General features: G+C 32.9%; 1 protein-coding gene across 3 annotated transcripts in view; it reads left to right on the plus strand.

Moving 5' to 3' along the window:
* The window catches only part of TMEM161B (transmembrane protein 161B), a 104758-nt gene that overhangs the window by 54105 nt on the left and 27772 nt on the right, over nucleotides 1-22881 (plus strand). For 2 of the 3 annotated variants that reach the window (XM_027864326.1, XM_027864325.1), the window contains exons 3-5: nucleotides 1759-1842; nucleotides 3248-3345; nucleotides 6097-6253. In XM_027864326.1, the coding sequence (XP_027720127.1) occupies nucleotides 1759-1842; nucleotides 3248-3345; nucleotides 6097-6253 (339 nt within the window). The other variant, XM_027864327.1, reaches the window with a different exon arrangement.

The raw sequence follows: 22881 nt of genomic DNA on the forward strand, positions 1-22881 counted from the left end.
AGTGAGACTAGATCTTTCTTTAGAGTTTTTTATGTTGCATATTTAGGGTTAAAAGCTTTATAGGAATGGTGAAGTCTAAACCAGTCTTTTATATTTTACATGTACACATACCACATACTCAATCTCTCTTCTCTCTCTTTCTTTCTCTTTCCCTCTGTCCTAAAGATTCAAGATTCACTTTATTCTCACTTTCTTGTATAATTAGTTTTTAAAATTTGACTGGAATATTAATATTTCTTAAATTATAAAATAGGTTAATTGAAGTGATGTGGTATTTTTTTAGTTTTGTGAAGTACATGAACTACATTGTTTTTTAATGACATTAGACTACTGAGCAGCGTTACTAAAATGACATGTTAGGCTAAGATTATCATCTTGTGTGAGTGAATCACCAAGAATATTCCAGATATTATTATTCATTTTGGCATGTTTGTACTAATGTTTCATTCCATTTCAGCAACAGGGCTAAAGAACTTGGAACTAAGCAAAAAAAACAAAACATAACAAAAACAAGGGGGTGGAACTTGAGAAGCCAAAATAATGGTCACAAAGGCCTTGCACTTTATTGAAACATAATTCTCCAAGTACTTCTTCAAATCCTATTTATTCTTAATAAAACTATCCTTGTTATCTGATTTCTAAGTCTATAGCAGATTAAAATTTAAAAATTGAAGAAGCATTGTTATAGGCAAGTGTATTGATAGCAGTGAGAAGTAACAGCAGAAGACAACAAGATTCCAAAAGACAAACACAAACTGTAAAAAGTGCATGAGGCAAACAGCATCCCAGATCCTTCATATCTTACTGTAATTATGGCACAGCACAGTGATTTATCAGAATGGCAATACTGAGTCATCAATATATTATTCATTTTACTCTTTTTAAAAAAAAAATCCCTTATTTCTCTACTGAATCATTAGTTTTTTGGTTTTTTTTAAGGCTTAATGCTTATCATCCAAGAAACTTGACTAAAATGAGTAGAGGGTTCTAATTAGGCAAAGTTTTAGTGTATTAAGATAATTCTCTCTAGTGTTAATTTTAATTTTCCTTTACTTTATAGAAAACAAGATTATAAATGAGTAATCTTGGGGTTCAAAAATTGCTTGTTGGTTCACAGGTTCTGATAAATGTTGTCAGTTAAAATTCTGGCCCCAGGCTAACATTTCTGAAAGCACCTACCTTGCCTCCCCTCTTCCCCCTCCTCGACGGTCCTTTTTTTTTTTTTTTTAAATCAGTCTCCCTGTGTCCTCATGTAGAAACTATTTAGATAGTGTAAGTACAAATTTCATTTTTTTAAGAAATAAATAGTACAGACAACTTGATTGTCAGCAGTTTATTCCTTTTTGTAATTTTATTACCCTTTTGTAGTTTGTGTCGTTTCCATGATTCCTGTCCTATTTCACTATTTGATACCTATCAGACAGTAAGAGACTGAGATGGGCAAAGCTAATTGGTCACTTTTGCCACTTGTTAACATCTCTGGGAAAAAAAGTTTAGGTAGGACTTACCTCCTCCAGAAAGTGGAAAATTACAAATACTATCTAAAATGAAGTCTCTAGACTTGACCTTATGCATATGAGTAATATCGGTAAATAAAGCTATAATTTATTTATTACCATGGTCTCATAGTTCAATGAAGAGAATAATAGAAGGATGGGCATACTATAATATTTAGAATGAATGTGTCAATATCTTTTTAAAGCTTAAATGCCACTGGTATGTTTTTACAATTTATTTTGTTGGTTTCTTTTTTGTTAGTTTGCGATGGTATCAACATCCTACAGAAGAAGAGTTACGCCTTCTTGCAGGAAAACAACAAAGAGGAAAGAGCAAAAAAGATAGGTAAATGTGTCATTATTGTGTTTATTATTGTGTCACGTTGTTGGATTCTGTTTGTTAAGAGAATATTTTTGTGTTAGGCTTTCAGACAGAGAAACTTGGAAGTTATGATAAATATCAAGGTGAAGAGACTAAGGAATTTGCAATACAAACAAATTAGAAAATGTCTGTATAATTAAAATACTTTAAGAAAATTTGATATGCAAAAATCCAAATATAGAAAACATAAGTTGGATACGGACTAGTAACAGTCTTGAGTTAGTGTTGTATTGTAGATAGACCTGTGGAGAGATAGAACACAAAGCAGACCTGAGTTCTTCTAATCTTTCTGTGACCTTACACTGTTACAGTGTTTCAGTACACCAGCCATCTTTCTGAGAGAGTAGAGATTGGTTACTGATCTGCATTGTGGGAGAGTATTTACATACTGGAAGTTCCTTATAACAACAAAATGATTTACTGAAAATTTCCTTTCTAGAATAACTTTCCTAGTACTTTATAAAATATCCATATATACATAAAAATAATTTTCTCAAAACATTATGAAGTATTTGACTATAACGTGTTATAGACCTTTATAATCCAGAACTGTTAGAGCCATAGATTTTTAAAATTTGTTCAGTTTTGTAGCTTTCAAAACTTTTACTTGACATTTCTTAAATGTATACACCAGAAGTATAGGCTTTTTTCTTCTCATTAGTAGGATGCTTGGATCTATTTAAAATACATTCATGCTATTTCGCCAGTTCAAATGTGTCCAGGACCATGCCTTGTAGATAGTAGGTGCTCAGTAAGTATTTGCTAGTTTATTAACATAAAGTAATTTCTTTATAACATTTTATTTTTTAAAATTAGAGCTGTTGTCTAATGTTTTAAATAATCTTATATCTCAGTTGTAAGGTACATATGATTTATATATGTTTTGTTTGCCTGGTTGCCTTTTTTTTTTTAATTCTAAAATGACAGCAATACATGTAAAACTATTCTTTCATTAGTCCTGCCCCCCACCCCCCAACTCAATAAAATTTCTGTATCAGCAATCTCTTGGGAGATTCAGGTCTATGACTCTTATACCAAATAGTGAGGGTGGATTTAGGGTTTGAAGTTGTTTATTAAGCTATTAATAAACTAACTGATGTTATAAATAAAATGCCTGTTCTTTTAAGTTGGATGTCCAGTGTATTCACTTAATGAGGCTTACCAAGTAATCATTCATTGAAATAATTTACCTCTAAAATTTTTGCTTCTTTCTAATAACTGATCCGATTCATTATTATCCGCTAGTTATTTCCCCTCTGCTATTTAAAATACCAGAAATTGAGGTTCTCACTTTAAAAAATTAAATTTTGACATAGCAACCTAGACAACAATTTGATAACTTTTTGTATTTCTTATCTTATTTTTATAGGAAATATAATGGTCATATTGAAAGTAAGCCATTAACCATTCCAAAGGATATTGATCTTCATCTAGAAACAAAGCCAATTACAGAAGTGGATACTTTAGGTAAGAAAATTTTCAGTAGAGGGTTTTTGGTCAAGAGTTCTTTAAAGCTCAGTTGCTTAGAGATAAGTTTAAAACAGTAGAACTTAATTGATTGCTGCTGTTATATTGTTAATGCTAATATGTAGGAATTGTGTAAACTTTTAGAACTAAGAAGCTCATAGAGACTTCTTTTAAAAATCTTTTTTTTCATAGAATTATTTAGATTATAATAAGTTGTATGTTATTTTGCCCCTTTTACCATGGGAAAAGAAAGAACTTAAGTGGCTTATAAAAGAAATGCTATTTTTCAGGCATAAATGTTGAAACTACATAGCTTTCCTTTTCTTAATGCCTCTAATTCCGGGTCTCATTCTACTATAATATTCATAATGATTCGATTCAGTTGATAGATGTGTATGTTAGTGCTGAATTACTTTGTTTATAACATTTAGATCTGTTAGAGAACAGTGTGGATAGAAGCCATATAAAACCTCATTTGTGGTTCTAGTTTGACCCTTACTATGTCACTGAAAAGAAGTAAATTTCTGTGATTCAGTTTACCTAATGGTAAAATGGGTATATTACTTTTGCCTTGCCTTAACAGGGTTGTTTTGAGTGTAAGTGCAAGAATATGTGTAGTACTTAACATTTCAGAAAGAATAATAATTTAAAAGAAATCTAAGATTGTAACTATGTTTGAGTAGCCAAATTCAAAGGAACTGATGGTAAGAAAATAAAACAAATCTACTGTTACAATTTTTAAAACATTGTGGCCATTATTATGTGGAACTTAATGTACCATGAGTACTGAGTCTGTCCATATATTGCCTTTCTGAATTCTGCCTTTTTGAAATTTAACATTGTGTAAGTGTGATATAACATCCTTAACCTATAATAGAATTATATTTGACTTCATCCTAGTGTTGTAAATGCAGGAGATATGATTGACAGAATATTCTTTACATATACAGGGGGGGAAATCTAAGGTAAAGAACTTAAAAGACTAAAAGAATAGCATGAGTGATTTATCCTTTTGATTCTCTCTTCCCCCCTCCCCATTAGGACAAATGGACAGGATATAGTATTATTTGAAGTCTTGATTTAATTATTGTTAATGATGTTTTTAAAATACCCAAACCTATTTGATCAAATGTTTGGTTCACCATTTTGGAGTCAGGGATTTAGAGACTAGCAACAACCATATGGAAAAGAGTGCCTTTCACATAGTGAGCTTTTAATAGATGTTTATTAAAAGAGGGAGGCAACCAAGCTTGGAGAGGCCTAGAGATATGATAGGATGAAACCTTCAGCTTTACATTCAGAAATCATTAAGTATATGTGAGAACGTAAGTGCACAAAAGAGAGCTAAAACAATTACCTTGGGTATGAAATTAGAAGTGTTAAGTCAATTTGAAAGCAAGGGAAAATTTTAGCTAAATTGAAAAAGCATTAAGGCTTGTTACTTTACATCTTGTTATATTACCTCTTCACACGGGGATCACTAAGGGTTCAGTCTTTTAACCTACCTTGTTTTGAATGGCATTTTATTTTAACATAAATTTTCCTTTAAATGGGTGATTTTTTTAAAAGATTCACAAAATTTTTAAGTGTTACAACTAAGGGCCAAATATTCCATCCCCAATTCCTATAGCTGCCCCCAAAGGAATGTATATTCATTTTATTTTAGGAGTCAGTGGAAACAAAGTTTGACATATAGAATTTCGATTTGGTAATAAATAGGATTGTATCAATAGGTGTTTATGTAACATCAAATTATTTGTTTAGACACCTATATGAGTTCCATTGGGCTAAATTCTATATCAGGGATTAATGGTTTTTGCTTGATCCCTGAAGTTTTAACAGTATAAGTAGGATAAAAGGAAGAAATAGAACCACAAAGGTATATACGTTGAGATAGAAACAACATTACCTTTCATCTATTTGGTATGTTTTTCTTTTACCTTTTCCTCCTTTAAAAAAAAAAATTCAGTTTCAGTCCGCTGATCTTGCTTAAGATTTCTGGTCTGTCCTTTCCCAAGTGATAGAATTTAGGAAGATTGTGGAGAATAGGTTACTTTTAAAGGATCCCTTTAGAGAAACATATTAAGGGATTTGGAAACCAAAAGAAAGTTGAAAGCCTGTTCATATTGAGAGTATTCTGCTTGTAATACAAACACTTAAAGGTGGAACACTTGGAACTTAAGAGCTGGTTTTGTGGAATCCAAAGGATTTCTCAGTGTTTAAGTAAGGAATTACCAAACAGAAAAATACACCTTACACTTTTTTTTGTAGCTTACAGTAACTGTCATAGAATAACCTTTCCCCTCTCATTGATGTTAAAATTGTTTAAGTCTCTTTTTGAGAAACAAAGCTTAAAAGACAGTGTACTTTACCCAACCTTACATGTATCCTCAGGATAAGATGTCATAAAGGAAATTCTCTCTTATAAAACATAATACTTCAGAATTTTCTTAAAAATCATTGGTCAATTATTAAACTACAATGTATTTATAGTCATTTTAACATAAATTTTAATATATTGGTCATAATCAGTTTATTTATTTTGATTGTTTAATGCATGAAATGATTGTAACATTTAATTTTGAATGTAAGATTCTGTATTACTGGATTTTAGCGTCTTGATATTTGTAAATCTTTTATAAATCCACAAATAGAATTTAATTTGCTTAAAGTTAATTAAGTATGTGTCTATATCTGCTATTGATGAAAGTTTAGATAAAACTTTTGTATTTGAAAATCTTTATTTTTCAGCATTGCATTATTTTCCTGAATATCAGTGGCTGGTGGATTTCACAGTGGCAGCTACAGTAGTGTATCTAGTAACTGAAGTCTACTACAGTTTGATGAAACCTACACAGGAAATGAATATCAGCATTGTTTGGTGTTTGCTTGTTTTGACTTTTGCAATGTATCCTTCACTGTACCATCTATGGTCATTTCAAATTATAGTTTGTGAATTTATTTTCCTTTTCCAGTGTATGCCTATAGAATTTATCATAATTTGAAAGATAGCAAGAATATTGAAAACACAAGCTTTTATTTTTCTGTTAGGCTCTGACTTTTTGGACATATTGAGCAAGCATCAATCTGGAGTATACTCTGAATTGACCATGTTTTGAAAATTTCTTGACCTAGGAAAACACCCTGAAATAAGGTAGAATTTTTAGACCTTGTATTCAGTACAAAGCTGTATCTGGCAGCATCTTTACAAAGCAAAATGCTGTACTGTATAAAAGCACTAATCATCCAAATTAGCTGAAAAGCATGCATAAGATATCCATATTTCTATAATTGTAGTAGCAAATTTAGTTCAAGCATTTAAATCTCTATGGATTTTAGCTGATAGAACTACTTCAGTAGTTAAAAATCATCATGTAATTCAATTTCTTAAACCTCCATTAAAACAGAATGTGTCCTCTCATAATCAGCAGTCAGGCTATATAAAGCATAATGAAAATATTTTAACCTGACTGACTGTTGTCCTCCAAATGTCATAGATGTTGCATTTCAATACATCTGATACTGATTTCTGATGACTTTTGAAATATCGTGGTGCTGAAACAATGTCACTTCATGTTCTGCTTTTCATTTTACTCAAGTTTATTTCATTAATTTATAGTGTGAATATATACATCTCTGTACATGTAAATGACATAATAGTTTTGTTAAAAAACATTCTTTATGTACATTTTTGTTTTACATCATGATACTGTCCTGGATACCTGTTGAGAGTATAGAAAAGGATATTTGTTAATGGCAAGGCAAATTATTGATCATATGAATACATTTCACCTTTTTGCTTCACTGTCAGCACTAGCTAATAATATGAGAGTAAAGGTCCCACACACTCTCTAGCATTGAACTGACTTGGCTTAGTCTTAACAGAGCTCTTGTGAAAGTCACCAAACAATGCCAACCCTGCGGGATCCCAGGAGCTTGCTGTCTCCCCATCACAGAGGGGACAGAATGTGCTGAAGGGCTTAGAATACAATCTGTTTTCCCCCAACTCTTACCCTGCACAATGGAAGAAGGGAAGAAGAAGGAAGGGGTTTTAAAAAAAAAAAAACCTGTAGAATGTGAGAAAATCTACTCTTTCCTGTCTTCACATGTATGAGGTATGCAAGAATCTAAAATTCTTTTAAAATGCCAGATGATCTAACACCAACCATGATACTATTTACGGCCTATCTTTCATCTTATCTATAGTGTATCGGGTATGCCTTTCATTCCCTGTGCACAGAGACTCTAGTTGGAATGACCTCTGTCTGGCTTCTGTTCATTTTCTTATTGTCTGTGCCTGCTTATTAGTCAAACACATGTCTCCATTGATTACATAGGACAATAGTCCTTCTTAATTCTAGAATAGCACGTAAATCAACTGAATCAGAATACCTCTGCAATCATTGCTAGTGGAATTTTACTTTTTAAAAGACCTGGAATTGATGATATATAACTTAAATAGTTAATTCTAAATTTAAAGGTGAAAAAAACATCATTTTATTGCTCTCATAGTTTTCACCTAAAATATTTGACTAATCAGATATAGAGCCAGTGACTATAAGGGAATTTACAATGGAGCCTTGTAAGAAATTCCAGAAGGCAAATAAATGGAACACATAAAAAAGTGACACAGAAGCCCCAAACCTTATAGATCCTCAGATTCCATCTGTTTCCAGCTTTATATGAGCCATACATTTAGCCTAGCCCTAGCCTTAAAACTATCCAGGGCTTCAGCCTTACTCTTAAAACAACCCAATCTGATTCTTAGTTCTAGCCAATTGGTCCATTTCTAATCATAGACCACTACTTTCTGCAATTCTTCTTTCCTGCAGCTCCTGAAATTACTCTGAATAACTTTAAAATATATGTGACATAGAGAAGATTTAGGATGGAGGAAGAGATGTATGGAAAATATGTAAATACCTTAGTATACTCTTATTATATGAAATATATGTGTATACTAAATATACTTTTAACATCACCTTAGTCATCTATGCTGTCCTATAAAGCCTTTACAGTCACTCAGTCTCTTGGTTCCTACTGATTTTTCAATTAAGAATAGGGGAAGCAAGCAGAAGGAGAATTTAATTTAAGTACTGAGGTCTTAAGATTTTTAGTTAGGAATGAAACTCTTAGAAACTTTAAAGTTCTAACATTGTATAGATTTAAAAAAAAATTTGAGCAAACTATAGTACAGGGACTAATATTGAGTCAATTACGTGAATTTGAGTGAGTAGAAAGCTGTTTTACAAAGAAAGATAAAGCTTCTCAGTAGTCCTATTATATTTGATTAAAGGACTGGATCATTAGTCACATTTCCACAGTGCTTGTATTTTACAATGTGAATGCTTTAAGGTACAAAACCCTATTGTATATGTTTTTATGGCTATGTTTAAAATTTTTAATTTGAGGGAAGTATCTATAAATGAAAATTTTGCACTAAGTAAAGTATTAGTTTAAACTGAAATAAATTTTAGAATTTCTTGATTTTATCAGTGTTAGCATTTAGTCATTGGGTAAATTTTTAGATTGAAGTCACTGAAGACGTTTGTTCATTGTAGAGTGTAATGACAGTGGCAAAGTAAAGCACTGAAAAGTCACCTTTTTTGAATTCCATGCATAGCTCTAAATAATTTTCCTGCTTCACAGAAATGTTTTGTTTTTCCATACAATCCCTGAAGTAGACAGCATATTAAATATTGCCAGTGAATCAAAGCCGGTGAGACTGACTCAAAGTATTTGTTTTGTTTCAAAAATTTGATATTACATCAAAGCTTGTTTCTTTTTCAAATCTTTCTAGGTCTTCTATGCTAATGTGGCAAATCACTTAACTTTCAGGTCAGAAACTTATGATTAGATTGAGAATTTATTTGGACCGTACAATCTTATTTCTGAGAACTAATTAATTTTACAATTCAATTTTTTTTGTTAAAGTGATAATTCTTTAAGCTTAAAGTTGAGATGAGATTAATTTTTTAACAAGTTACATAAAACTTAAGAACGTTAACATTTTTATTAGTTGGGTTACTTAGTGGTTTATAAAATCTTTACATTTTGTGCTTCAGGGATCTTTTTTTAAATCTTTGTGTGTTGTACTCCAAAATACTTTGACTTCCACATTCATCAAAATGAGAAGTATCATAAGAATTTTAATCAGCTACAAAATTCTTTTCCCCTTTTTAAAAATAGCATTCATAATTGTGTTTTTTCTATTTGTGGAAGAATTTTAATATTTTTCTTCTATTTAAAATAAAATAATATGCTTTCATATCTATCAGTTATATAAAGGAGTATATTTTAACAATGGGAATCTTTCAAGATATTTTCTTAAATCAAGTTGCAAGTTAGGATCAGATTGATACATTTTTTCTTAAACGATTCTATTTGACGGGCCCTAAGGATTATTGTGCTACTTATTGTTAACATTCCATGTGCAAACTGTTGAACAGACCAGTTAATATGACATGTGTTTCAATTGCTTTTTCTGCTGGACTCATAGATGTTGGTTTACTCTTTTTGAAGAGAAAGAGAAACATTAGAAGTTTTTGTTTCTCTCAGTGGTCACTAAAAGGAGATGTATTCTCGGCTATATAAAGTTAAGAAACTTCAGACATTTGAAAATCTTTTAGAAAAGGGAGAAAGTGACTTGTTTTGTAAAAGCTAAATTTTTCCCCTTTTGATGTCTTATGTGAAGAAAAAAGGGAAAAATATGTTTATATAATTTGGAGTTAGATACCAAATATGCAGTAACACACTCTCCATTTTTTAAAGTTGTGAGTTAGACATTAAAATTCTGAATAAGCAATTTGTCAGCTGATGGTAACTGATGCTAGCTTTGGTTAAGATCTTCTAGGAAGCATCATATGTCCTGTGGCAAGTCATTTAAACTCCTTGGGCCTCAGTTTTCTAATCTGTAAAATGAGATAGTTGTATTAGATGACCTCTGAGTGTACTTTGCCAGCTTTAAATTTATGATCCTATGATACTTTTTTAGGCCTTATTACCTAAGAATGTTCTCGGTTGGACCCAAGAAGATCTATTTTGTGCAGAGAGCAGGGCAGTTTCCAATACTTTTCCCTACCAACCTTCTCCCCTCTCATCGCTCTTTTTTCTTTTCTAAATTCAACACATTGGCATAAAAAAATGTGATATTACTCCAATAGAGAAAATATTAATATTGAATTAGTATTTTTTAAAAAGAATCCATTTTACATGGGATTTTTTTTTTAAAAAATCCTACTTGTTACATTTTCTTTGAGTTCAATTTTTCTAATATAAAACAGAATGAATTAACACTTAATAGCAGGTGGTCTCTAATAACTAGTATTGAGAGGTTAAGAAGGAAAAAAGTTCAAGAAAAAATGATTGCATCATTAGATTTCCATGTACAGTTTTGAGAATCTAGCAGTGAGATCCTTTTCATAAGATCTGATTTGCAGGATGATCTACAAAGTCAATGGTATAAAGAAGGTGGAAGTTAACTGGCACTTATTTCCAATATTGTTTGACCTCAAACATATATATATTGGAAACTCAAGACAATTATTGTTTGTTTGTTTGTTTGTTTTGATGAGGCAGTTGGGGTTAAGTGACTTGTCCACAGTCACCAACAATTATTGACTAACTGGATTTTTTTATAAATATGGAACCCGTTTGAAGGGTATTATATTACATTTATTATTATATTACATTTATGATTCCTAAATCCATTCTTTATCCCAAATATAAGCACCTGTTATTTACATGATAATTTTTAACAATAATTATAGGAATGTATAATACTTCAAAATAATATAATCTTAATATAAAGGAAATAAAGCTAGGATTTTACAAGTTATGTATTTTGTAATACAGTCTTAAATGTTTTTAGATGTATTTAGGTTCTGTTTCTATATTCTGTGTAAGAAACTTTGACGTTAATAAATATCTCATTGAGGAGAGAGAATATTTGACAAGTCATCGTAGCAGTCACTTTTTGCCTTTTTAAAAAATGTTATACAATGGGAGAAGAAATATTAAGTGACTTCCTGTTATAGCAGAAGATGATCCCTGTTTAATAGTACAACAGTTCACCAGGAAATTAGGTGAAGGTTAACATCGATATAAATTAAAACTTCTAGACTAGATATGGCAGCAGCTACATTCTCTGTAGTGTCAAGACCCAAGCTTGTACTTTGGAATTCCTAATATATAAGTAGCAGGCTGTTTCATTTAAAGGTGATATTTTTGCCTAATACAGTGACTCACCATGTTGAGGTATACCAAATTCTAAGCTTATGGAATAAATCTTGTTTTGAATTAGTACAGCATGCAAAAGCTCAATGCGATAGCAAGATAATGGTTCCTAAGCTTGCAGTATTTTAAAATACCACGCACAACAGAGAATCTCTTCCCTTAGGTCTTTCTTTCTGATACCAGGGAATTCTAAGATGTACTTGTTTATTTTATCATAATTCTGTATTTAGAACTGGAGAAAATTCAGGGCTTTCCATAGAAATAAAGGTAGAGCCACTTGGGCAAGCTAGCTTAAAATATTAATGTTTTCCCACTGGGATTCATTGTGGTGCTTCAGTGGTACCAGAAGTGCCCCCTCCTATTATTAGTCCAGTGAAACCAGCTGCTGGTTCTAAACTGCCACTTTGAGTATTTCAGTACTGTGCAATTGAGGTTAGTTGGAAATAAGTGATTTCACTGCATATAATACTTGAGCTTAAAATATTTTTCAAAATTTGAATTTAAACATTAATACATACAGACATTTCTATATAAAGAACCAAAAAAGGATTGTTTGTGAAACTGTGAATCCCTGTTATGTACATCTCTTTTAGAATATATTAAATTTAACATAATAGTTCCAACTGTGCCCTCACATCAATTTCTTTCTATCATCTTCTGTGTATTTTTTCATTAGTAAGAGGTGTTAGGCATATTTCATTATTGATCTTCTAGCATTATGGTTGATATTACATTGATCAGCTACATTGATCAGAGTTCTTAAGTCTTTCAAAATGATTTTCCTTTATATTATGCTAGTCATTATATAGTCTCCTAGTTCTACTTACTTTACTGAGCATCGACTCACGTCTTCCTATGTTTCTCTAACTCATCTGTTTTCCATGGTACAATGACATTCCATTACATTTAGGTACGGTAATTTGTTCGGCAATTCTTTAATTGATAGGCATTTATTTTTTTTTCCAGTTCTTTGAAACAACAAAAAGTACTGTTGTGAATATTTGTGTATGTGTGAGTCCTTCTGTGTCTGATGTTGAGGAACATAGACCTAGAAATGGTATTACTGGTTATGCACAGTTTAGTGACTGGGGGTAGATTTCAAATTGTCTTCCAGAACGATTGGGCCAATTCACAGTTCCACCAATAATTTATTTATATGCCTGACTTCCCAAAGCTTCATCAACAATTTACATTTTTTTTTCCTTTTTTCTCATCTTTGCCAGTTTGATGGGTATTTAGTAGAACCTCAGAGTTGTTTAAAATTTCATTTCTTCTATTAATAGTGATTAATAGTTTTAATATGGTTGTTTAATATGGTTTTCTAGCACTTAGCACAGTGCCTGTCACATAGTAGGCACATAATAAATGTTTATTGATTGATTATTGATAGCTTGCATTTCTTCATTTGAAAACTGCCTGTTCATGTCTTCTGACCATTTATTGGGTAATGGCTCTTATTCTTATATATTTCTACCAGTTCCCTAGATATCTTGAATATCAAGATAAAAAAATTTTCATGCCTGTGCTTAAGAAAGTAAATTTTTAGCCTTGCATTTACTAAAGTGACTTGAGAACCTAGTGTGGGTGGGGGGAGTTAAATTATACAATTAGAATCTTCTAAAATCTGGGTTGAATTTTAGTGGATTAAATTGAGAGACAATTACAGCCAGGAATTTTATGGAGATGAAATTAACTTGCCTTTGCAAGTTATGGCCAAGGCCATTGAAAGAGGGCCATTGAGAGAGAGACAGCATAGAGTGCTGATTTTGCAGCCCAAGATTTGCGTAATCTGTTACTTACTAACTATGTGACCTTGGGCAAGTCACCTAGATTTTCTAGGCCTTAGTCCCCTCACCTGTAAAGGGAGGGATTTGGACTAGATAATCTCTAAATCTGTGATTTTACATGACTCACTTTTGTATTGTGTTTATTTTTGTACTTTTATATCTGGGCTTCAGAAGTTCATGATCATTCATCTACTTAAGGCTATCAGGGCAAAGGGATAAAAAAGCAGTCTAACATTGTCATTGTTCTGAGAAGGGTAGTTGGGGAAGTAGAACATAAACATAAAAACAAATAATAAATAGCACAAGGCAATAACAAATTAAGTGTCTGAAGAGAGGTATAAAAAGTAAATGATGGGGGCAGCTAGGTGGCGCAGTGGATAGAGCCCCGACCCTGGATTCAGGAGGACTTGAGTTCAAATCTGGACTCAGACACATAATACTTACTAGCTGTTTGACCCTGGGCAAGTCACTTAACCCCATCGCCTAGCCAAGAAAAACAAAACAAAACAAAAAAAAAGTAAATGATAGACAGCTAGGTTGCACAGTGGGTAGTATGCTAGATTTAATGTCAGAAAGCTTGGGTTCAAATTCTTCTTCAGGTATTTACTAGCTGTATGATCCTGGACAAGTCCTTTAATCTTTCTTAGCTTCTGATTTCTCATCTGTAAAATCACACTTCATTATTTGTTGTGAGGTTCTTGAGATAACATGTTAAGAGGTTTCTAAAACTTAAAGATTTAGAACTCTAAGACTTAAAGGTCATTATGTAGAGAAAATAGCATTAGTAAAGATTCCTCATTTTTCTTATATATATAAAATGCGGCATTTTTACTGGTTGATCTCTATAGATTTTTTTTATATTATTAGGATAAAGCCCACACTGTTGACATTAAAAACTTGTAGTAGTGTAGTCTTGTGTATAAATTAAAATTATAGTGAGCCTTGAGTGTTTTATTTGTACCTATTTTCTCTACCTTTTTATTCTTTCCTATATTTATATCTTAATGCATCTGCTACAAACCTACTCTGATGCCCCATGACAGCATTCATTCTCAAAAGTATTCAAGCAGCTGAATGGCTTTGCTAAATGTGGAAGGAGCCTCAGACATGAAATAGTGATAGATTATCCAAAGACCAACCAATTTGCCTAAGAACAGAGGCATTCCTCACCATGTAGACCACAGAGTTGTAAAAAGATTGTGGTCTGCTTTGGTGATTAGAGAACCCACACTGGTAATATTGTGAATCCTTGAACTATAATGTCAAGAAGAATTTTTGAAGTTTTTTTTTTTTTATAACTGTGTGATATACAAGCCTTTTTGTTTTATTTTGGAAGAGGGAAAGAAATAAACATTCATTGACACCTACTGTGTGCCAGGCAGTGGGCTAATGCATTATAAATGTTATCTCATTTGATCCTCACAAATAAATACCCTGCAAGATGGGTGCTGTTATTATTCTCACTTTACAGTTGAGGAAATTGAGGCACCCACATTAAACAGCTTATTGAGGATCACACAGCTATATGTTTAAGGCCTGATTTGAACTCGTCTTCCTAACTCTAGGCCTAGCACTCTCAAGAGACCATAGAGATCATCTAGTCTAACTGTAGTGTTTTGGAGATCAGGAACCCAAGATCAGAAAGATTAAGTGATTTGCCCATACAACTCATTAGTGACAGAATTGGGACTCAAACTTAGTTCTTATTCCTAGTGCACTACTCTTAACATATTAAATATAGATATTCATAATAATGATCCCTAAAGAGTCATTGGATAAAAGAGTTTGAGAATCAATCCTACTATGCCAAATTCTACATATTCTCTTTTTTTTCTCCAAGGGATAGGTAGATTTTTGAAGTATTTTGAGAATTACTGTTGCCATACCTCCTTTAATGTTCTGTAAAGAAATGTGGCATTTATTCAGAAAGAGAGAGTAGACAATAATAATAGGCTAGATATCAGGAACAACATTAACAAAGGTTTTGGAAAATGTAGATGGCTGAAGATGCACTACAAGTTTAGAGTTCATAAGAGAGATCTGGGCTAGATATAAAGATTTGCGTAATCTGTATAGAGTTGGTAATGGAAGCTGTGGGAATGAATGCAGTTGTTAAGGGAAAGAGTAGAAGAAAGAGAGAGAACTTTGGAGAACACCCATTTGAAGAGGTTGGGAAGTGAGAGTTTAGAAAGATAGGAAGCCATCTTAATGTCTCTTAAGTCAAAGGAGAAGAAAATACTCAGAAAGAGGAAGTCATCAATAATGTTATTGTTTCAGAGATGTCAAGGAAGATAAGGACTAAAAGAACCTATATCAGATAATGAATTTAGATCTGAAAAGGGATCTTAGGATCATCTGGTTCAACTCCCTCATTTCACAGACATTGAAACTGAAACTCGGAGTTTTCTCTTGGTGATGCAGGTGGTAGGGTGGTAGCGTGGTGGCGTTCAGATTTGAATCTAGGTACTCTGGCTTCAGATTCAACACTCTTTACCTTGCACCATATATCAAATAGATATTAGGGGGTCCCTGGTTACTCTTAGAAGATTCAGATAGAATAGAATAGTAAGGACAGAAGTCAGCTTGAAAGATCTTGAGGCTAGGTTGGCTACAAAGAGAGCATGTATAGACTTGCTCAAAAAGTTTGCTGTAAAAGTTGGCAAGGCTTTCACTCTCTCTTCTTGTCATGGACAGTATCTCTGGTGGGTTGGACCAGTGACTAGCAGGATGTTACCTGAGTAGGTGGACTTCTGTTGGGTGGACTTGGATTTCTTACAGAATTAAATTAGTACCAGGGAAACTTATTGCTATTAAGCCAACTCCCAATTCCCTCTTTTTTCAAAATAATGGGGCTGTACAAATTAATGTTAAAATTCCTTTTTAGCTCTCAAAATTCTGAGCACATAGGCCAGGGGCTATTTATCTTTCTACTGCTAACACTTCTTACTTTTGACTAGGTTTCTCTTTTCTCCATCCCACTGCAACAGCATGTCATGCCATTCACCCCTGTTGTGTTGTCCATGAAGTAAACACATACTCCTTATTGAAGTTTTATAATGAGTTTTATTGTTGGGGAAAGTGGTGGACTGGGGTAGGAAGGTTGAAAAGACATATCCCCCTGTTTGACAGAGAGAAGGGAATTATATCCCTTCTCATCTCCTACCCCACCACTTCTCTTTTTTTCACTTAAAGGTATAAACCCTGTGGGGAAATACAGAAGCCAGTTCAACTCTTGGAATAGGCTACTTCAGGAATTCACTTCAGTTTTACACTTACGTGTACCAGGCTTTGTGCTAGGCTCTTGGGATATAAAGGCAAAAACCAAACAGTCTCTGCCCTCAAGGAACTTCTATTCTAGAGGAGGAACTACTATCAGAGGTAAGTGGCGGTCCTTTTTATTGATAGTCTTCAAACTCAAGCCAGATGACCATTTGTCAAGGATGTTTAGAGGGAATTTATGTTCATTTATGTGTTGAGCTGGATGACCTCAGAAATTCCTTCCAATTTGCATGTAGGATTCCAAATATAGATTCTTTCTAACTTGCAGTACTGTCCAGAATTTTTTCCTCTGTTCATCTGTATGTCTTTTCTGTCACTCTTTCAGTTGTATTATTGAAATACAGTGATTATATCATTTGTTAATGATTGATACAATCAAGTAACCAGTAGAACTTAAGGGCCTTGAGGCAAGTGGACTTTTTCATCCTTGTCTGAGTAACCTGTTCACGTAGCAGAATTTTATGTATATTAGACACTCAATAAATATTTGATTTGAATGTTTTTGGAAGTACAACATCTCAACAGCCATCTAATTCAACTTGTACCTGAACAAGAATCCCCTGTATAATATACCTGGCAATGGGACAACCTATTCAGTTTTTTGAAAGCTTTAATTGTTAGGAATTTTCTCCCCTTGCATCTGGCCTGTAATTTGCTGTTTTGTAGCTTCCACCCATTGCTCCTTGTTCTAACTCCTGGATTCAGTAAAATAAATCTAAGCCCTCTTCCATATTAGAGCCCTTCAAATATTTGAAGGCTGCTATTATATGTCCCCTAAGTCTGCTTTTCTCTGGGTTATATATCCCCATTTCCTTCACCTAATTCTCATATGATTTAATCTTTTATAATTTTCTTAAAACTCTGAACTCAAAATGCCAAATAAAACGAGCATGTCTATATATAAATTAGAAAAGAGGATTGTATGTGAAACTGTGAATCTGTTATATAACACCTCCTTTTCCTTTTAAGTATTTAATAAATTTAACATGCAGTGTTTAAAATTGTCTTGACTATTTCCTATTGGCCTTTTTTCTGTTGTCTTCTGTACATTTTTTTAAAGCATCATTGATGTCACCTTTTTCTTTTCTTTTTTCTTTTATTTGAGGAAGGTGAAGGACAAACCAATTGCTAGCTTCCTCTTACCCTCAGTTCTCCCCACCAAATTGGAAAACAAAAACAAAACCCTTGTAACATATGCCTAGTCAAGCAAAATAGATTCCCTCTTCAGCTGTGTCCAAAAATGTATATCTCCCTCTATCCTTTGAGTTCATCTCGTCTGTTGTCAGGAAGGGTTATATATTATTTCATCATCTAGCCTCTGAAATCATGGTTGCTTATTAAATGGATTAAAGTTCTTTGAAAGTTATTTTTCTTTTAATTCTATAAAATATTTTTCAAGTTCTTACTTCCCCCTGCATCATTTCATAAAGTCTTCCTAAATTTCTCTGGAAGTGATCCTTTTGTTATTGCTTCCATTGCAATAGTACTCCATTCCTGTTTTATGCCATTGTTTGTTCAGCTTTCCCCAACTGATTGGTGCCCCCTTTGTTTCCAGTTCTTTCTTCCAACAAAAAAAGTGCTACTATGAATATTTTTGTGTATATTGATCTTTTTTCTCATTTTTTGAAATTGTTGGCATATTGGCCTCGTTAGGAGTATCTTTGAGTCAAAGGGTTGGGCGCAGGTTAATGACTAGTGGAGCATAATTCCAGATTGGTTTCCATAATGGCTGGGCCACTTAACAGCTCTACAATGTGCATATCAGTCAAACAGTGCTTTGCACCTGCTATGTGCCAGGCGCTGTGCTAAGCAGTGGGAATATAAAGAAAGGAAAAAGACACAGTTCCTACTTTCAAAGAGAGACAATATATGAACACTTATGTACAAGCAAGATACCTACAGGATAAATTGGAAGTAATCAACAGAGGCAAGAAACTAGCATTCAGGGAGATCCAGAAAGGCCCTTTGCAGTAGATGGGACTTGAGTTGATTCTTAAAGGAAGCCAGGGAAGGTGGGAGACAGAGATAAGAAGAGAGAGAGTTCCAGGCATGGGGGACTGCCAGTGAAAATACTTGGAGTTGGGAGATGGAGTGTAGTCTTTGAAGAATAGTAAGGAGACTAGTGTTACTACATAATAGAATATGTCCGAAGCTGGGGAAGGAGGGATAAGTTATAAGAACACTAGAAAAGTAGGAAGGGGCCAGTATAAGACTATAATCCAGAGGATTTTATATTTGATCCTAGAGGCAATACAGAGTCACCAGAGTTGTTTAAATTGGGGCAGGGGTGTGACTTGGTCAGATTTGTGCTTTATGGAGATTGTTTTGAAAGCTGAATGAAAGACAGGGAAAGAACCTGATAGTTTTGTGGGAGGTAGTCCAGAAATGAGGTGATAACGTCCTGTAGTGTGGTTGCAGTATCAGAGGAGAGAAGGGGACATACATGAGTGTTTTTGCAAAAGTCAAAACAGGCCTTGGCAATTGATTGAATGGGTAAGGGTAGGGGTGTGAGAGAGTACGTCTCCTTAAAGCCCTGCCAACAATTGTAATTTTCCTTTGTTGTTGTCTTTGCCAGTCTGATAGGCATAAGATGGAACCTTAGAGTTATTTTACTTGCGACCATTTTTTTTTTCTTATAGCTGTTGATAGCTTAAATTTATTGCTTTGAGAATTATATTCGTATCCTTTGATATTTATCTGTTCTACCATGGCTTTTAAATATATTTAAATCAGTTTCTTATACAACTTGGATTTCGAACTTTTGTCAGAGAAACTTCTGCAGGAATTTTTCCTATTTAACTCATTTCATTGTTATTTTAAACTGTATTTGTTTCACATGTATGACTTTTAAAACTTTAATCAATATTGTCCATTTATCTTATGTGATCCTCTCTGTCCATTGTTTGGTTAGGAATTCTGCCCTTATCCACAATTCCAAAAGTTTATTTCTTCCTTGCCGATTTAATTTGTTTATGATGTTATCTTTTGTATGTAAGTAACATAACCTTTTAGAGCTTATCTTGGTGTGTAGTGTGAGATGATTGTCTAAACTCAGTTTCTGCCAAACTCCTTTCCAGTTTCCAGAGCAGTTTTGTCCATTCAGTCTGGTAGTGAGTCCTTACCCCATAAACTGAGAGAGAGTCCTGTGATTTTCAAACACCGGGTGCGCTTTTGTACTCTCTTGATCTCTCTCTCTCTTTTTCCAGCTTCCCCCCATATGTGTGTGTAATTCTGTATTTTGTGTAAAAAATCTGTTTTGATTGATTTTCTGTTTTGTTTTGTTTTGTTTTTTAACCAGTACCAAATTCTTTTGATGATTACTGCTGCATTATATAGTTTCACATCTGGTACTGCTAGGCCATCTTCCTTTCCACTTTTTACATGATTTCCTTTGACATTGAACTTTTGTTCCTTCAGATGAACTTTACGATTTTTTAAAAATGGGATCTATAAAGTTATCTTTTGGTAGTTTTATTGTCATAAGTTAATTTAGAAAGCACTGTCATTTTCTGTTCTATTGCCACAGTCTAATTAACATTTCTGCAATTATTTAGGTCTGTCCTTATTTCTATAAAGTTTTTTATAGTTATTCTCATATAGTTGCTATGTGTGACTTGGGAGATAGACCCTCAGATATAACATGCATTCTTAAGTTATTTGGAATGGTATTTCTCTTTTTCTCTTCTTGCTGGTTGTTTTTTGTTTTGTTTTGGGGTAATAGAAAGACTATTGATTTATGTAGCTTTATTTTCTGTTCTCTTAGCCTTGCTAAAGTTATTGTGTTTCAGCTGATTTTTAGTTGACGTATTAGACTTCTCTAGACCATCATATTATCTATAAAAAGTAGCAATTTTGTTTCCTATTTGTGCAATATCTTTTTTTCTTGTCTTACTGCTATACCTAGCATTTCTACCACCATTTGAAATAATATTGTTGATAATGGACATCCTTGCTTTATCCCTGATGTTACTGGAAAACTTTTAGCCTTTTCATTTAATGAAGTCTATGAGGTTTAGATGTGTACTATTTTCTTTATTAAGGAAAGGCCCATTCATTCCTATAATTCATTCCTATCATCCATGTATTCCTTTTTTGTAAGCAGAAATGAGTATTAAATTTTATCAGAAGCATTGTATGCATCCTGTTGATTTCATGTACATTTTATTATTGTTATTAATAAGGTCTGTTTTGTTTACATTTAATATATATTTATAATTATTTTCTCAACATTTTTGGGTCAGTGTAGTATAGTGGCTAGAGTAGACCTGGAGCAGCTGGTGGTGCAGTGTATAAAGTGCTGGACCTGGAGTTAGGAAGACTCCTCTTCCTGAGGTCAAATTTGACCTCAGGCACTAGCTGTGGGACCCTAAGCAAGTCACTTAGCTCTGTTTGCCTCAGTTTCCTCATCTGTAAAGTGAGCTGGAGAAAGAAATGGCAAACTACACCAGTATCTTTGCCAAGAAAACTCCAAATGGCATCATGAAGAGTCAGACAATATTAAAAAATGATTGGACATACCTTGGTGTCAGAAAAACCTGGATTTAAGTTTTGACTCTGATATATGCTGACTGCAAGACTGTAGGCAAGTCACTTAACTTCTTCATATTACAGGCAACTCTTTTAGACTCTGAGTTTCAGAAAATATGCTGACTGAATTGATGAGTTTCCTCATCTAAAAGTTCCCCATACCGATGAATGACAGGTCTAGTCCTAATCCCGTTATGTCTATAGTTTTCCTTACATTGAATCAATTCTGCATTTCTGGTATAGATACAGCCTAGTTGTAGTGGATGCTCTTTCTAGTATCTTGTAGAGTCATTGGTAATATTTTATTTATTATTTTTGTATTAATATTCAGCAGATATTATAGGGCTACATTCTTTTTTTCTCTCTCTGCTTAATTTCTCTGTGGTTTGGTTATCAAAACCATATTTGGCATATAAGGAATTTGAGTATCCCTTTTCATATTTTTGCATTGTTTTTGTAGTGCTGGAATTAATCGTTCTTTAAATGTTAGATAAAATTCACTTGTGCATATATCTGGTCCTATAGGTTCCCCCCCACCCCTTTGGTAGCTCATATAATGACTTTTTCAGTTCCTTTTTCTAAAATTGGATTTTTAAAACTCTCTTTTTTTTGTTAATCTGGATATAATATTTTTCTAAATATTAATCTCTTACCCAAGTTATCAGTTTGTTAGCATATAACTGGGCATAATATTTTCTAATAGTTTTCTTTTTTCTCCATTGTTTTTTTTCACTTTTGATGCTGACAGTTTGATTTTTCTCTTTTTAAAAAACTGACTAAGTAACTATTAATCTTACTAGGTTTTTTTTTTCAATTTTTTATTACTTTAAGTTTTGTTAATCTTTGATTTTTCAGAATTTCAGATTTGTCATTTAATTAGTTTCTTCATTTACTAATTTCTTGACTTGTTGCTTTTCTAGTTTTTAAACTTACATACCCAACTCATTGATCTATTCTTTTTCTCTTATGTTGGTAAAATTTAGAATTTAAAGATAAACATTTTCCAAAAAGGAAAAGCCACTGCTTTGGCTTCAACCTAAAATTTTTAGTATTTTCTCTCATTGTTGTAATTTGATTTGATTAAATTCTCTTTTTTTTCTATGATTGGTTCTTTGATTCACTAATTCTTTAGAATTAAATTATTAAAGTATCACATTGATTTTTAATCCTTTTTTTAAATAGACAAACCTTGTGTCAAATATAATTTTTATTGCATTGCGCCCTGTACAAAGATACTTTTCATATTTATTTTACTACATCCGTTTGAGTAGTTTTTATATTTTAATAAATTGTCAGTTTTTGCAAAAATGCCATGCTCATCCGAGAAATAGTATACTCCTTTTTGTTCTGATTGAATAATTGCCAGAGAGCTATGTTTGTCAACTTTTCTCAAATTCTGTTCAGGTTAGTGATTTTATTCGTGTTCATCTTTTTGTTAGATTTGTCTATGTGGGAAAGAAATACATTGAAGTTCATCACTGTTCTAGTTTTGCTGCCTGTTTGTCTGCTTGTAATTTGACTAACTTTTTCTTTAAGTGTTTAGATGCTATGCCATTAAGTATTAATATTGATTTATTATCTTTGTTGCCTTTAAGCATAATATAGTTTCCCTGTTTATCTCTTTGAACCATTCTCTTTTCACTGTAGTTTTGTCTGAGTTTGTGATTGCTACTACTCATCCTTTTTTGAGTAAACTTGAAGTCTGTCA

Source organism: Vombatus ursinus, unplaced genomic scaffold (genome assembly GCF_900497805.2).
Source record: "Vombatus ursinus unplaced genomic scaffold, bare-nosed wombat genome assembly UNPS02014774.1, whole genome shotgun sequence".
NCBI classification, from domain to species: domain Eukaryota; kingdom Metazoa; phylum Chordata; class Mammalia; order Diprotodontia; family Vombatidae; genus Vombatus; species Vombatus ursinus.